The sequence below is a fragment of the Suncus etruscus genome, chromosome 7 (assembly GCF_024139225.1).
Source record: "Suncus etruscus isolate mSunEtr1 chromosome 7, mSunEtr1.pri.cur, whole genome shotgun sequence".
NCBI classification, from domain to species: Eukaryota; Metazoa; Chordata; class Mammalia; order Eulipotyphla; family Soricidae; genus Suncus; species Suncus etruscus.
In genome coordinates, this window is record NC_064854.1 from 31924730 (window position 1) to 31943059 (window position 18330).

Genomic DNA, 18330 nt, shown 5'->3' on the forward strand with positions numbered 1-18330 from the left:
ATTTAACACAAAGGAGGGCAGAAAAGTGCATGACATTCATGCTATATAGATTTATTATTAGTGTCCTCCTCAGTCCCATAACCAGACAAAACAAGTCAAGCTGTCTGACTATCCATAAAATAAAATTTTGCTCTTCTAGTGTCACATTATGAAAGATATTTTCTTTAGTAGCTTTAAAAAATAAACCACCAAAGCTTTTTCCCTGTAACCGTTTTCCTCCTCATAAAATCATACATACATTATTGGACTTTATTACTTTCCTTTTTAAAAAATCACGTTTCACTGAAGATAAAATACAGAAAAGCACACACCACTTACGGGCCTAAGAGCTAATTTGCTATTACTTTTGGGAAAAGAATTTTCACTGAAAGAGGGAATATAACAGAAACTGTTACTGAAACGTTTCATTGGCTCAACTGTGTCTTTGGAACAGCATCTCATCAAGCCCCCAAGTCCCCTATTGTCTATTTTTTTTCACTGTATTAACCTGATCTATTTTAATTTCTTAAAAGATGAGCCCATGAACAAAAACAATGCAACATATGCTAAAATTATACAGAAAAAATGCATTTGCCTCCTTAATATTCATCTAACATTTTCCATGGCAAATACCATTATTCCCAGTGGCACTGAAATGTCTAGAAAGTAGTACATAGTATGAGTACGACTAGCATGCTTTGGTTCTTCCACTCGCTGTGTGTTTAAGGAACCAAAACATTGTTTCCTAAGTATATGAATTTGATAATCAGAACAATAATCCAGAATTTCTAAAATCTAAGTCCATTGTTTGATAGCTTGTAATGTTAGAGGATAAACTGCTAAGCTAATTTATTGTTATTTGACCACTGATATTCGGGAATCAGCTGAAGCAGCTTTATGTAGTAACAACATACTTTATGAGGATCCTGTTAGCATTTTGAATCAATGTACAAAGCATTACTTTTGTATGTTTATTTTCAGGCCACACTTCTCATGCTCAGGGATTACTACTGGCTCTGCACTCAGAAATCACTTTTGGCAGGCTCAGGGGACCATATGTGCAATGCCAGGAATTGAAACCAGGTTGGCTACATGCAAGGCAAGTGTCCTACCCAGTGTGCTATTGTTCTGGCTCTACAAACCCTTAGTAGGTGCTAGGAATTGGGGTATTTACAAGTCCCACCTCCTTTAACCCTCAAACAAACCAAGCAAGCATTATTACTGTCATGTTTCGGAAGAAAGCAGCCCAGAAAGAATCTGAAATTGTGAGTGTAATTAGGAAGTGTTTGGAGAGGATCAGAATTCAGGGCATCTTGCCCCCCCCCCCCCGTTTTTATTATCTGGAATATTCTGCCTCACAGAATATGTTAGATTGGATTTTGTCAGACAATGGATCCAAAGAGTCACACACAGAGAAAGTTGTTTTTTTCTTTTTTTTCTATTTTTGGGTCACTCCTGGCAGTGCTCAGGCAGTTAGTCCTGGCTCTGTATTCAGGAAATTACTTTGGATTGTTCAGGAGATCATATGGGATACTGGAGATTGAATCCAGATTGACCAGGTACAAGATAAAAGATCTACACACTGTGCTATCACTTTAGCCCCCTCAGAAAAGCTTTCTGAGCTGTGGTCTTTACAGAAAGCCAATCATAAAGAATGACTTGACAGCCATCCCAAATACTACCAGCTCCATGGAAGGCCACAGTGGGGGTGGAATATACAACTCAACACCAAGTCAGTGACAACAATTCAATGTCTTGTCTTCATATGTATACAGGCATTCTTGACTTTTTACAGGTTTACAAATCTTTCCTATAGTACAGGGGTTTGGGGGGAGGTGCTGTCTAAGTCAGTAGTAGTCTTGAGAGCAGCTGGGGGTATTATTTCCCGTGAACTTAAGAAAGATGGAGGAAATAGGCCAAGTAAATCTGGGACCCTCTGAAGAGGTGGTCTGTTTCTATGCAGTTTGAAGTGAAGGTTTTGCTCTTGTTAATGCAGTACCAGGAAGGAACTGAGGGTATGACTACATGCAAATATGTGATCTACCCTTAGACACATTTCTGGCTTCTAGTTTAACACCTTATGATTTTTCTTTTCTATTTTTCAGAGTCAAGGGTTTACTATTCACTTGGGTTCAATATGTAATATGATAAGAATCCTAAGATTAATATTCTCCATTAAATCTGATCTGTTGCAGTATAATTGTTAAAAACTTCTAAAAAGTTCTACGTTATTAACCATAGTGTTTAATAGGGAAAAAGAGAAGAGACAAAGAGGGTGTTTGCCATGATAATGGGTAGAAGGCAGTGAGGAGGATGAGAAGCAAATTGGGGACATTGGTGGTGGAAAATGTGCACTAGTGAAGAAATGGATGTTGGATATTATATAACTAAAACTCAGTCATGAACGACTTTGTGACTGTATCTCACAAGGATTCAATTAAAATTTATTTTAAAGAGTTCTGCATTATTAAAAATGATCAGAATGATGGTAAAAATTACATCAAAAAGTGCTAAAAATGAAAACCCAAAATTTTTATTGTCTAAAGTTTTCCTACAGGAATTTCAGAATAAAGACTTAATAAAAACTTAATTGATGAGACAAACCAAACCTAAAATACCAACCAACAAACCCGGAGAAACCGATTAAGACCAAGACCAAAAGTTTTAAGACCACCAAAATAACACATATAAAAAGAGAAAAAGCAAAAGATGATGCTATAAAAAGTGGGAAACATGAAAATAACAGCCAGTTCACAACCAGCAAAGAAGAAAATGGCAAATGAAACCAATAAAGGGAGACCATGGTTTCTTCCTAGTAGCCATGTAAACTTGGCCCTCATGACATATGTTCTAAAGCCAGCAGCAACAGGCAAGAAGCAAATTGCAGCCCCAAAGAGGTTGGGTCAGTAACATCTGAGATTATGGAAGAAATGCTGAACTCTCTGACTCCCTGCAAGCTAAATCTGAATAATAGTACTATGATTCCCGAGTGCCTCAATTGCCTGTGAAAATGTGAGAAACCAAGAAGCAGGGGTTGGAGGTTCAAGGGCAAAGTCTGCTCTCTGAGTACTAAGACTATTTCTGTTCAGGCTGTCAGAACACTGAGCAGTAAGAAGAAGAGAAACAGAACAGAAATAAAAGGCACAGAGCCTGCCCTTGATGGCTAGGTCACACAACCAAAGTCTTCTAACACTCCAGGGAACAGAGTTAAGAAAAGTTAGGACTCATAAAATAAATAAATTTTATTTTAAAAACTGAGTTGGGGTCTAGAGAGATAGTATAGGGGGTAACACACTTGCTTTGCATGAAGTCAACTAGAGTTTGGTCTTTGAGCACTGCCAGGAATGATCCCTGAGCACAGAATCAGGAGTAGACACATTTGGATTATGACCCAAACAAAACAAAACAAAATGAAGTTGGGTCTGTTTGAAAACATCTAGGAAAAGCAGAGGATCACAATGAAAACTTCTGGGCAGTGTATCAAAAACAACAATTGGAGAATTCTGAAAAACAAAGAAGAGCAGGCAGAACTCAGGCTAACTCACTAAATAAAGTTCTGACTAGCCCAAGGGTCACATGCTTGAATCAATCCAGAGCTAGAACTCAAACCAGAACACGGAGCGAGTCTAACCAAGTTGAGAGTTTGCTAACATATTTCACATTTCCCAAATAAATATAATAAAATCCACAATCTATATACCACATAGTTCTCAAAACATCTAAATTATAGAACAAAAACAGCTCTAATACTAAACTCATACAGGGGAAAAAATAGCTTTTTTCTTTGGGGGTAGGGACACATCTAATGGTGCTCTGGGCTTAGCGCTTCCTTTGCACTCCGAGATTACTCCTTATGGACTTGGGAGACCATATGGGATGCCAAAGATTGAACCCAGGTCAGTGGCATTTAAAGCAAGTACTTTACCTGAGGTACTATCTCTTCAGTTCCTAAAATAGCCACCTTAACTTTGTCCTATGAAGTAAGGAACTCATGAAATGAACGTAAAAATTGAAAGGACCTAGCATAAATAGAAACTGAAAAAAAATCGGTAATTTCACAACTGACAAAAATCTAACATCTGAATGAAAAAGTTTGCTTAGTTGACAAAATACCAAAACAAAAACCAAGAAAGAGTTAGATTTGAACACAGGCCAATAGAAAAGACCAAATTTGAAAAGCAGAAAATGTTCTGGGAAAAAAAATCAGAGCCCCAGAAACTTGTGATATAAAAGGGTCTAACATGTGTAAAGTCTCTAAAGTAGAGGGCAGAGAAATTCATATGAAACATATAAAATAGAAAATAGACAATTGTTTTTGAAAATGCAGTGAAAACTTACAGATATACCAATTTTAGATGCTCAAAAAACCCAACAAGGTCAATATAGGTAACAGCACAATATACTAAAATTTCAAAGATAAAAAAACTTGAGAAAAATTATACACAGAGACAAAGTTACCAGATAAATCAAAATCTAATAATATTCAAGTTGATAAAAAGAAGGCATGATTAAAAGAAACAAAATAGCAAAATATCAAAAAGGAAGAAAACAAATAGATTTAAATTCAACCATATCAATAGTTCTATTAAATACAAATGATTTTAACATACCCATTAAAGACCAATACTAGACTGAATAACTAGAGAACAATACCAAAATGTTAAAAAAAAAAAAAAGAAAAAGAAAGAAAGAAACACAGGACTGGGGAGATAACACAGTGGTAGGGCATTTGTCTTTTGCATGTAAACAACCCAGGAGGGACCTGGTTGGATTGCCAAAATCCCATATGGTCCCCCGAGTCTGCCAGGAGCAATTTCTTAGTGCAATGCCAGGAGTAACCCCTAAGCACTGCTAGGTGTGGCCCAGAAACCAATCAATCAATCAATCAATCAATAAAAATAAATAAAATTTTAAAAAAATTAAAAGAAAAAAAACACATAGGGGCTTGAAGTACAGCTGATAAGGTGTATTATCCTGCATACAGCTGATTTGGGTTCTATCTGTGGTACCCCATTTTGTTCCTCAAGTCACACCAAGAGAGATCACTGAGGAGAGATTCAAGAGTAAGCTTTTAGAACCAACAGGAGTGGCCTCAAAACTTAAAAAAAAATCAGTCTTATTTTATCAGTAACCTACTTAGATGGTTTAAAAAAATGACATGTGATTTTAGATGGGTTAAAAAAAACACATGGCAAAGAACAAATCATAGCTTGAGTATCTATATCACATAAAGTAGACTTTGCAGTACTGATATTACTAGTTGTAAAAAAGGACACAGCAGAATACAATTATTAATTCATGAAGAAATATTAATATCCTCAGTGTGTATCTACCTTTTAGCATAATTTCTTTGCATATATAAAGCAAAAGATAATGTGAAAAGACAAGTCAAAGAGGATTCCCACAACAGGTAGAAAATTAGTAAGAATATAGAAGAACTCAAGCAACATTACTGACCGTGTATTTGATCACTCCTAAGGGACTCGGAAGATCTTAAAATGTGCCGGGGATCTAACCTGGGTTGGCTGTGTACAAGGCAAGTGTTACACCTGAGATACTATCTCCCAGCCCCCAAATGACAAATTTTAAAAACTGAAATCAAAACATGTACCTGCTCATTGACTATAATGAAACAGAACAAGCAATCAACTGAAAGATATCTGGAAAAAAACCAAATATTTGGAAATTAAATAAAAAAAAACTTCTAAACTAAGGGTGATCCTCTAAAATTTATCACACATTTTTATGTTTTCAAATCAACAATTTGCACACTCTACAATGGACCTTAGAGAATTCTATGATTTCTATAAATACATTGTGTAACTGCCACCACATTCTAGACACAGAGGAATCTCCACCCCAATATTTCTCCCCCATACCTTTTCCAGTTGTTTTTTATTCTGTCCTTAGCTCTGTCAAATAATAGAAATTTTTTTTGGGGCCACACCTGTTTGACGCTCGGGGGTTACTCCTGGCTACACGCTCATAAATCGCCCCTGGCTTTGGGGGACCATATGGGACGCTGGGGGGATCGAACTGTGGTCCCTTCCTTGGCTATCGCTTGCAAGGCAGACACCTTACCTCTAGCGCCACCTCGCAGGCCCCAAATAATAGAATTTTTAAAACGTATTTATTGCAGCCCAAGGAGTCACAAAATGTAAGGCAGATAACACTAAACTGTATGTATCTTGGGCCCAGAGTAGTTTTCTATCCTTTACATTTTGCCTTAGTTAGGACATCACATAAATGGAATCATACAAAAAAGAAATTTCTTTCTCTTGCTGAGTGTCAGAAAGTCACTGAACATTAACACAGAGGCCAAATGCCCATGAAAGGTCTGCCTGATAATGGGGTAGAGGTACATCACAAGTGGTCAGAGGACTGTTTAGCCCCAACACTATGCCTCCTCTTCTGGGGTAGAAGAGCTCACTAAAGCACAGTTAAGCTTTTTTTTTTTTTAAGGTTGAATGTGTTATTAAAGAAAGAACAATGAACAAAGACATTGAAGAAACTTTGTGAAGCTGTTCTAATGCAGGTCTCACAGAGGAGTGACTGTGACTTACGGACCATTTCTGATCTGTCATTGCTCATCTTTACACCACATTAAATACATGTCAGTCCTATTCTTCAGAAGGTGGATTCAAAGGCTGCCTCAAAGGCCAGGGCCAGCTAGCAACTTCTTAGTCCAATTCCATCAGGTACCATTACTTTCTATAGTTGCACCTTTGTTCATGGCGCACAGCTGGGCTAGGACTTAGGGAGATCAAGTAAAGGCTTACAAGCTAAACAGCATGGACAAGAGGCAGGAGTCCTGTCACTAGAACAAACAAACCATAAAGAGTTTTTCTTTTTGCACTGCTGTTTTTCCATGGGGAGCATGGCGCAGGGACAACACCAGGAGAAAGAACTAACAGAACTTGTGATTACTTCAAGGGAGGCAATTTCTTTCCCTAACCATCAACTATTTTTATGTTTTGCTTCCATTCTACCCTAGAGCCCAGTTCACCTTCACAGTTAGCCTTATTCCTGAGGAAAGGGCTTTCATTGTTAATACTACAGGAAAGAAGAAAAAAAGAAAAGACATTTTACTTTGCTTTTGATTTCAGTGAAATTCCCCACAGAACACCAAAAGTGACAAAATTGCACTATCTCTGTGGCTGTTGAGAAAATCATCTAGATGTAAAGGGAAACAGACGTGTAGCTTTTGTATTTCTATCATAGTGTATTGATCTCACTTGAGGAGCAGAAGATGCAATGGGGACCAAGAAATGCTACTCAGAGATGGAGCTGGAAAGAGACAGGGATTATGAAGCCCCAGTGAGAGACAAAAGAATTCTGAATTGGGCAATATTCAAACTTTCCTTAGCATTGAAAGTTGAGGCACAGCAGGCCCTATGGTAAACAAAAATATGTATGGAGATAGTTTCAAGTGGAGGGCATTGTAAATTTTCTAAAATTTTATAATTTAAATTATTTGTTTATATTTAATCAGCATAATAATAGTTTCATACATATAATGACTTGGTGTTTATATAGATATGGCTGACGAACATTCCTTATTATAGGTAGTTCTATATATATATTATTTTTGAGCAAGTACTTTTGAAATGTCCTCTCTAACAACTTTCAATGAAATTGCTCATTTTCAGAAAAAAGGGGGGAATATTACATACCTACCCCCAAATCTGTTCTTCCAAAAACAGAAAACAACATCCAACCTGAGACTACAAATCTAATTTTTTACTCTAGAACTCTGCCACTCAATTACCCCACTCTGGCAAACAACAGATTAGACAAAATATGCTAACGAATAACTTCTTTGCATGTTCAAGACTTGCACAGAGACAATAAATATATTAGAGCTGCTTGGGAGGCAAGAGGAACAGGCAGAAATACACCTCTGCCTTCTGCCTTCTGCAATCAAAGCATACCAGTAGGAAGAACAGCATAGAAGACAGTACAATTCAGAAGGCTAAATGATTGGATGATCTCCAAACGACTTCTGGTTTGTCCCAAAACTTATATTCTGCTTTGTAAGAAATAAACTAAGTTCCCAAGCCCTCCTTATATTCTCTTATACCCTTATATTCTTTACAACAAAGCAAAAGAAATGTAGATTTGACCCCAGTTCCCACCTTCCTTGCATTCCAGACTGCAACAGAAAATCTTTTCCCTTCTTAAAATAAAGCTCATGTGACAGTGTGAATACATTGGGCTGTTGACATTCAGATTCAACATTCAGATTCGATTTGTATCTTTAAACAAAGCTACATGCTATGCTTTATATCTCCTTGATTGGTTATTTTAGTCCTCTGTTTACCATTTTACCCATTTTTTGGCCCCCATCCCTCCCACCTCTGGGATAACTATACGTTTGTTCTTTTTTTTTTGGTTTTTGGTTTTTGGGTCACACCGGCAGCGCTCAGGTGTTACTCCTGGCTCTATGCTCAGATATCACTCCTGGCAGGCTCAGGGGACCATATGGGATGCCGGGATTCGAACAACCGACCTTCTGCATGTAAGGCAAAAGCCTTACCCTCCATGCTATCTCTCCGGCCCCAATATACATTTGTTCTTGTGTCTATGGGTTAGGTACTTTGTTTAGATTTTGCATATAAATAACATAATATAGTATTTTATTTTTTTCAACCTTTATTTAAACCCCGTGGTTACAAAGTTATTTATGATTGACTTTCAGTCTTACAATGTACACCACTCATCACCCATGAACATTTCCTGTCATTGATGTCCCCGGTTTCCTTCCCATCCTCTCCTGTCTGCCTCCGAGGCAAAAATTTTACTTCTCTCTCTCTTAATCTCTCCTCTTTTCTTTTAGACATCATGATTTGCACTACTGTTAATGAATAGGTACCATGTATATCAATTAATTCCATTCAACATCCAGACCAGAGTCTTATCACGGTCTTAGTGGTCGTTTCTCTACCCTAACTGCACTTCTCCACTATTTGTGGCAAACTTCCTATCATGCATTCGTGGTCTTCTTGGCCCTTATCTCTATTGTTCCTAGACATTATTACCATGCTATCTTTTTGTTATTCTATCATAAAAATGAGTTAGATTATTCTGTATCTATCTCTTTTGCTCTAACTCATTCCACTAAGCATAATATTCTCCATATCCATCAAATATAATCAAATTTTATGACTTCATTTTCCCAAACAGCTGCACAGTATTTCATCATGTAGATGTACCAGTTTCTTTATCCACTCATCTGCTGGGAACTCGTTGGGCACTTGGGTTGTTTCCAGATTCTGGCTATTGTAAATAGTGCTGTGATGAACATAGGAGTGCAGAGGGTGCAGAATTGTGTTCTGACTTCCTAGATATATTCCTGGGAGTGATATTGCTGGATTAAATGGGAGTTCCTAATTTCTAGGGTATTTTTTTTGAGAAATATTCATTGCTTTCCAAAAAAGGATGAACTAGTTGGCATTCTGACCAGCAGTCAATGAGAGTCCCTTTCTCCCTGCATTCATACCAGCAATGGTCACTCTTGTTCTTTGTGATGTGTATCAGTCTCTCATACAGTATTTTCTGAATTCCTTCATTACTCAAAAGTTTATCCACTTTGTTGCAAATGGTAATAATTTTTATACTGTGTAATATTCATTGTTTATATGTATACTACATTTTCTTATATATGACCATGTGAGTGTGACTATGCATTTCAAAATAATGCAAATGAATTTAATGCTTTATGAAAAAACAAAACACACTTGTAGACTATCTAAAAATCAAAACCAAAGTCATTTATATAAAAATAACCTCATGTGGGGGCTGGAGCCATAGTCCAGTGGGAAGGGCACATGCCTTACAGGCAGACTCAGGGCAAAGAGTCCAATCAGAAGAGATCCCTGAATGCAAAGCCAGAAGCAAATCCTGAGCACCGCCAAGTGTGGCTCAAAATCAAACAAAAATATTATGTGAAGAATGGAATGCCTATGAAATAATCACTTCCAGTGGCTTAGATGGGAGAAACACTTCATTTTCCGCTTGGTGCCACCATTTGTCTGAATTAAGTACACATGCTTGGGATCTTTCAAAAGACTCACTCTTAATGGAAAGGGGATTCCTTAACGTTTCCATTTGTTCTCAACTCTTTAACTGTCATCATCAGTTACAATTGACAGACACCACACTCCTTTATTAAAAAAGCTTTCCCAAAATCAGTGGTTTTAATCCTTGGAACATAAGCATCATTTCAATATTTTTAAACATGTGACACAGGCATGTACCACTGGTGGTTCACACTTGGCTGCTGCTTAATTAACACAACCTGCAGCACTAGCATCAGTGTGTTAAAGAAACACTAGCTGGGATGCAACAAGGTAATCCTGAGGTTGTCCTTAGTCTGTGAAGACTGGAAGAACAGATGCTAGAATGTCAATACAAATCATCCAGTCGAATATTTATTAAAATCATCATACACTTATTATCCACTTTTACCAGTTTTGTTAACGAAATCTTTAGTTGTATTTTTTTTATACTTTTTGAGACCAATTTGAATTACAAGTCTTTTACAGTTATATTTAAGGTACATAGTGACAATGAATTAGGGCCATTCTCACCACCAGTGTTGACCTTCCTCTGTCAGAGTTCCCAGCAAGCATCCCATACCTTCACCCTTAGTCCCATGGACTACTCATGTAACAAGTCCCTTTTGTGTATAGCTTGTTGTTTGAATCTTTCGTTTTAAATGTTATAGAATTCTTGGGGCCAGAAAGATAGTACAGCAGGGAAGGCATTTGCCTTTCATGCTGCAAACAAGGTTTGACCCGTGGCACTCTATATGGTCTCCTGAGCACTGCCAAGAGTATAATCCCTGAGCACAGAGCCAACGGTTGTCCCTGACCACTGCCAGTTGTAACCTCCAAACAAATAAAAATATTATAGATTTAAGATATGTTAAAGATCTGAATAAAACTGGAACCATATACTGTTTCAAAGCAAACAGAAAATTGTACTATATTAATTTTCTCTTCCTTTGTAGCCCAATGTGGTGGTCTTTACATTTCCATCCTCCACTAAAGCCCCACTAAAATGCCAGCATAAGATTTTAGAGATGTTTTTTCAGTGCAGAGTGTCATATTTATTCTAGGTTTTGGTTTGTTTGTTTTAACTACCTAATCTTTTAAGTTAAAATCAGAATGATTTCCTCAGAAAGATGCATAAAAACACTTACCAACCAAGACCACAAGTCTGTATTTGTCATTAGTTTGTCGCCGATATGGTGTCACTTCTTCATACGTGGGTACATCAGCGGTGTCATACTGGTCACTCTTCTTGCATTCATACATAGATTTGTTTGTTTTCTTATCTTTTCTACTAAGACGGAAGCTTCTCCTGAAACCAGCTGCCAATTAAAAATTTTTTATACATTTAGTAATAAGACCTAGAAAGTGAAACCCCTCAAAAGTACATTTTGAAACCTCTCAATGTTGTGTTAGATTTTATTCATTACAGCATTATTATAAGTACAATAGTGAAAGAGAAAAAAAAGCATCACCGAAAGTATTGTTGCATTGAAAAATAGCAATATATGTGTATCATCTAACACTTTGTAGTTATAATAAAAATCTCAGCTGGTTCTATAAATCAGAGTTCTTTTTAGAAATTAATCTGTTAAATGGCTACTTAAGAAGCAGTAAAAAGAAAGTCAGAAATTATAAAGAAAATTGATGCTGAACTAGTGAATATACTTGGCAAGGTTAAAAGCATGGTAACAATATATAAATATAAACGATAAATTGCCTGATTCAAAAGTACTTGAATCTTTTGCATTATAGTCTAAGTATTGCCTAACCACATACCTGTAGCACAGACAGCATCTAGCATTAAATAAAAAGAAAATTAAATTAAGAGAGCATAGGATCAAATATGCCTACCAGCCAAAAGAATCAGCCTGTCACAAAGAGAAATTTAGTTAGTTTTTATGAGACTCCAGATATGGAGTAAATGACTGAGTATTTTTTTTTCACAAATTATGGAAATTCTATGCTTTCATATTTTGAAGCCTACTCAATTGGAAGTTTTATAGTTTCAATTGTGTCATAGTAGGTTACTGGTCTTTCACTCAAATAATTATTTAAATATATCAACTTATTATTACAAAGCCTTCTCCAATTTAGTACTATGATTTAACAAATAAATGTTAAAAAGTTCAGGGAAAGTTCCTTTTCTTATCTGCTTTCCATTTTATGCTGCTTGCTTTACATGTTTACTCACTGTTCTGGTTTTAGTCTCTTTTTAGAATAGTAGTGATTTCCACATGCCATTACAAAGTTTAGTGAGATGTGAAATCTAACTTTAATCTAGCCAGTCTTTTGCCTCTTTCAAGATCCAGCTTTTAGGAGGAGAAAGTGAATCTGTTTCTGTTTGGAGAGAAGTGGAGAGGGTGGGCCACACTTGACAGTGCCCAGGTGGTACTTCTAAACTCAGTGCTCAGAGTTCACTCCCAGTAGTGCTGGGAAACTATGCAGTGCTAGGGACTGAATCTGAGTCTCAAGGCTAGAGCAATAGTTCAGCACTAGGCATTTGCCTTGCAAGCGGTTGACCCAGAATGAAAGCTGCTTCAATCCCTGGCATCCAAAATGGCCCCCAAACCTTCAGAAGTGATTTCTGAACACAGAGCCAAGAGTAACCCCTAAGTGCAGCTGAATGTGGCCCAAAAAAGGAAAAAAAAAATTTGAGTCTCTTACTTAGAAAACATGAACCACTGTGCTCTCTCCCAGTCCAAACAAGAAACTTCTTAAGTATATACATTTATATACTAGAATGTATAAGAATATATTCGATTTAAAAAATATTAACATTTAGGTAGAAAACTCAAAAGCAGTATTAAGTAATGAAATATAAGAATTTAACAAAAGAGCTGAGCAAATTTTACAAAGCAGAAAAATATTACCAGTTAAGACTTAAGACAACAAGTGAGCTTAAGACATGAACTTAAGACATCAAAGGAATTCAAAATAAAGACAGTATTGAAAGAAAAATTATCAATAACAATGGAGTTCTATAACTTACCTTTTGGATTCAGAGTTTAATTAAAAAAAAACTATGAAATTAAGACTAGAATAACTATTCATCTGAACACCTGGGTTCAAACTTTGTACTCCATATTATTCCCCTGAGCCGTTTAGGAGTGATCCCTGAGTGCAGAGTCAAGAGTAAGCCTTGAGCATTGCTGGATGTGTCTCTCCAAAAAAATGGATGAAAATGAGTTTCAGTGAAGAAACAAGAAAAATTACTTATTATCTTAGGGAAAAGTAAGGATGCATGGATTCAGAATCATTTAAAATTGCTTATTTTTAGTAGTTCTCAATCATCTCTGTTGCTCATTTGAGAATTTAGTTATTCAATTAGAATTCCATTTCCAACTTTGTTGTTGGTGACTGATCTGGACTGGAATCCAGTAAAAAAAATGGCGGCTAGTTTAAGACAAAAAAAATGTGACATTATCTCTTCTGAGGATGCTAATATCAAGTTCCCATGAAACTTGCCTGAACCTTTCTGATTTATAAGCACCAGCTAAATTCTGATTTTTTGTTGTTGTTGTTGCTGTTGTTGTTGTTCTGGTGGTTGTGAAGGATGGGGAGGCACACCCATCAGTGCTCAGGGCTTACTCCTGGCTCTGCACTCAGAGATCATTTCTGGCAGTTTCCAGAGATTGGGGGAATTATATGGAGGTGTGAAAATTGAATCTGGGCCTGCTACATGCAAGTCAATCACCCTACCTCACACTACTATCATTCTGGTCCCTAAATTATGAATTTCAAGGAGATTGTTTACATAATGCAGTCTTACTAATCTCCATTCATTATAAATAAGGGACAGTGGGGAAAAAAAGGCCACCCGAGGATGGTGGTTATGTTAGCTGTCCAATACTTGGCACAGGACAGGGGAGTAGTGATAGGACCTTGTATTCTTAAAACCCTCCCATTGACAGCCCTGTAAATCAGGTGCTTACTCAGGATTTACTATATTGAAATAACAAAATAGGCAACAGTGGAAACCAGTCTCATTTTAGTTTCACTATAAACTGCCAGAAAGCAGGATCCATTCATTATGTCCACAGGTGAAAATTTCTACCTGGCAGAGAAAAGAACAAAGAACCGCCTTTGGAAAGGTTTTACGCTAGAAGGCACTTTGGAGGCCATTGGAGCCTGCTGTTGCTATCCAAGCCCCAAGCAGGATCTTGCTCTAAACTTTAAAATGATTACCAATGTACTCTATTATTTGTGGGACATGAAGAAGGCATGGGAAAGGGTTTACAAGTGGTGAAAAGCAACTTGTCTGCAGACCTGAGCTTACTGGGGTTTTCTGAGTGAGGGATTTTGAAATGATGGTGGAAATCTCAGTGGGAATGTGATATTGGCCTATCACTGACAGTGAGGTAAGCATGGTGACTAAAATAAAACTGTTTAAGGAGGATAGAGACAGTACCTACCTCACATGGTTGTTAAGGATTAAATAATTAAAGTTGCAGGTAGATGGAAAATACTCCTTGGCTGCAAATTAGTATTTGATCATGTCTCCACCTAATTAAAAGTACCTTGAAGGTAGGAACATGTTACACTTTCTCGTGTTCCCATACCACCGTCTAGCAAGAAAGGGGAACATTAATTAAGGGGCTTATTAAATTTTATGCTGACCAATGTTATAAGAGAGAAAGAATTAAAATGAAAACCAGACACAAACATGTTAAATATTCACAGTACCTTATTTAAAGTAGTAAGGCATTTTGAAGAAATTTGGCAGATTTAGTATGAATTATCTAATTTTTTAGATAATTTCTAGGGGTGAATGTTATTTCTGAAGATATATTTAACTTTAAAGAGTATCCTTCCATACTACCATACTTCCATACTACTTCTTTATCACGATCCATCAATTCTTCTCATTCACAGAGACCTCTGAGTACAACATTTGTACATCACACAATACATGTATGCGCACATGCAAACACACTTGTACACACACTACTTACATACATATACACAAAGGAGACAATTCTGACCTAGAGTAAAGCAAACAGATTACAGACTCAAACAGACCATAGGACGAGTTATAAAATCCAGAACATGTAATTCTGATTATTTTTCCCACCCCTCAAAAAACACCGATTAGTTTCCTAGAATTGTCTCTTCTGGGAGACAACACATTTGCCCTGTCTTCAAGGCAACACAGACACTAAGATTTCCAAACTGTGGTTAAATAATGAGTGATCTTCCAGGACTTCTTGGTTGAGTTGAAGTTTAAGGAAGAGTAAATTCTATGTCAGGAAAAGGGGTTAGTAATTTCTTGTCATCAGAGATTATTTGGAGCTCTTACTAAAAATAAGGTGGAAAAAGAAAAGATAGTATTTCGATAAAAGGTAAGCAGAGGTCAATGTAAATGACCCAGAACCCACTTACTTTCTATTCATTTTCTGTGCATTAGTTGATTATAACCAGCGTGAAAGAAACAGTAAGAAAGGAGAAACAGAGTAAGAGAACAGTTTTACACTCAATGTATTTTCCTTATATTTCACATTTTCATAATTTATAATTGGCTCAAGATTTTTACAGACAGAATTTTTTCCAGGGCACTTACCCACAGCTGCTAGAGATTTGCATTTTTTTAAGGGAATGACACGTTGACTTTATTAGGTGGGAAACAAAAAAGCAAAGGGATTTTACAGGAAGCCCATAGCTGCCTAAATACTTCTAAACGCTTCTTCTCTCACCTTGCCAGAAGAAAGCGTTTATGATGATTTAACTTACTCATTTGAGCAACTTCATATCAACTGACCCACAGCTTAGAACAAATGATAACACGCTTAAGATTGCCTAGCATTTGCTCCTATTTGCAATGATCACACTATCCTAAGTATTTCTTCTATTCTGTGTCACTGATTATTTATTAGGACAGTAAACAAAGCACATTTACATTTCTGGGACAGTGGTCCTATTACCACAGTCTCCCAAAAGGACTTATCATTGAGAAGTATGTGATTTCCTAAGTAAAAATTTGTCCATCATTGTACTATAACTATTAGTGGATCTAGGAGTATTTCATGTTTATTACTCCTCTGCATAAATTGTTCGGCAGATTTTGTCACTTTTACACTAGGATCTGCATCAAAAATAGATACCTGTATTTTTGAAGCCATAGTCCTGTCTTATTTGTAGCAGATTTTACTATTTCCAATTTCCCTTTAAATAGTTTTCATAAGAAATTAAAAAAAAAATATGAGCTTGAATATATGAGCTGATTTTTTTCCTTTGTGATATTGCACAATTGCTTTTTGCTCTACTGTTTCACCTGATAGTCACCTATATTCTCTGATATTTTAAAAAATGATTGCATGAATTGATATTTATTTTTCCTTCATATAGAATTACTCAGCTGTTAATCACAAGCTCCAGCTTGTGAAGTGAGGCAAAAATATGTGTTTCTAAAATATGAACGAGTGATCTTGAAACAGTGAGCAAATTTACTATTTTATGTTAGTATATTTGTTGTTCCAGACTAATAACCATTGACAAAAAGGATGCATCTTGGTCTGAGTTTTGATTATTCTTATTAACAATGTTACCTAAGCAACTAAAGTTGTTGATACTCATTGAGAAATTACTCGATGATAGATACTACTCATAACAGATGCATAAGAATAAGTTCATCCTTATAAACAGGAAAGGCAAATGAAATAACTATAACAAACCATGGAGATGAATAGCCATTACAGTGTAATAAAAATGAATACCAGGGCTGTAGCGATAGAACAGTGGTAGAGCAATTGCCTGGCATGCAGCTGATCTAGGATGGACCTCGTTTCAATCCCAATGTCCCATATGGTTCCCCAAGCCTGGAGCAATTTCTGAACATATAGCCAGGAGTAACCCCTGAATGTCACTGGGTGTGGCCCAAAAAGCAAAAAAAAAGAAAGAATACCAAGCCCTTAGTTTAAATATTCTAAAAAAAATTCATGAAAAATGAATGAGGTGTTCCTTATATACATAGATAAATAGGAATGATGAATTTTTTATGAAATAATTATCAATGAGTAGACTAATTCTGGGATTAAAATATAAATTTTGTTAGATTTTTGTCAAATATAGTTAATATATTTAAGAAACTATATTGAAGATATATAAAATATAAAAATATGCAAAAATATCATTGCCATCAAAGAAGGCATTTTGATATATTGGAGGCAGAAAATATCTTGCAAATGCTTAAATTATAAATAGCAATTCATAACTTAGGATTATAATAATGTATTTTATTTGGATTTGCTATTTTCTTAAGTAAAAAAGAGGGATTTTGCTATTTTCAAAGCTTATTCACTGAATATTCACTGAATATTTATGTATATACACCAATAATCAAAGAATATGAAACATAATACTTTTATGTAAATAATCCTGTTATTCAAATGAATTTAATACTGTGAATCAATGAGACCTATATAGTCAGTAATTTCCAATGTTGGCAAAATATTTTAATAGTAAAAGAACAAAACGTATCCAAAACACACAGACTACTGGAATGAATATATTATGAAATAATTCTTAAAAATGGGATCAATATTATTAAATTACACCTACAAAACTGATCAGTACCACAGAAATGCATTTTGAGGTATTACTCCATGGGAAGGACTGGACAGAATGAAACTTTCATACTTGTTCTATAAATTGTAAAGTTTTACTACTATAAATATTTGGATAAGAGCAAATGTTAATTAAGGAAATAGGATTGTGGGAAATTATTTTGGTTTTATTTCCACATTCCATAATTTTATCATTTGAAAAAAAAACAGAGAATACATATGAACAAACAAATGAAGCTCAGAACTTTAAGTGCATTCGTTGGTTTTATCATCAAAAACAACAAAAATAACATTAGACCATAATCTGTGTATTTTTAAATTATTATGGTAATATTCCAAATATTTATGTTTACAATCATTAGACATAGCTAGTAAATTAGGTATAAAAAGTAATGCAAGTAAAATAATAAAAAGGATTTGTTTCTTGAACAACACCCAGTAATGCTCAGGGATCACTCTTGGTGGTGTTGGTAGGACCTTGCAGGGTGTCGAGGATGGAAACTGAATCAGCCACATGCATGGTAAAATCCCTGTTCATTTTCCTATCTCTCTGTTCCCATAATGAAAAGTAATTTTGTTGAAGGAAGACAGGAAGCCACTGTCTTTCCTAAGAGCTGACAATGATAAAGGAAAAGTAAAGATTTGAAAATCCAGAGCCAAACTAGTGAGATATATATGAAATATTTTGTAAAAATAATTGAATACTTTGGCTCCCACAAATAACTGGATAAATTTAT

The 18330-nt window shown here is 35.8% G+C and overlaps 1 protein-coding gene across 1 annotated transcript in view; it reads right to left on the minus strand.

Moving 5' to 3' along the window:
* MPP7 (MAGUK p55 scaffold protein 7) overlaps positions 1-18330 on the minus strand; it is a 249090-nt gene that overhangs the window by 21552 nt on the left and 209208 nt on the right. Inside the window, exon 12 of the mRNA XM_049777483.1 lies at positions 11183-11353. Within this exon, the coding sequence (XP_049633440.1) occupies positions 11183-11353 (171 nt within the window). The remainder of the gene's footprint in view (positions 1-11182; positions 11354-18330) is intronic.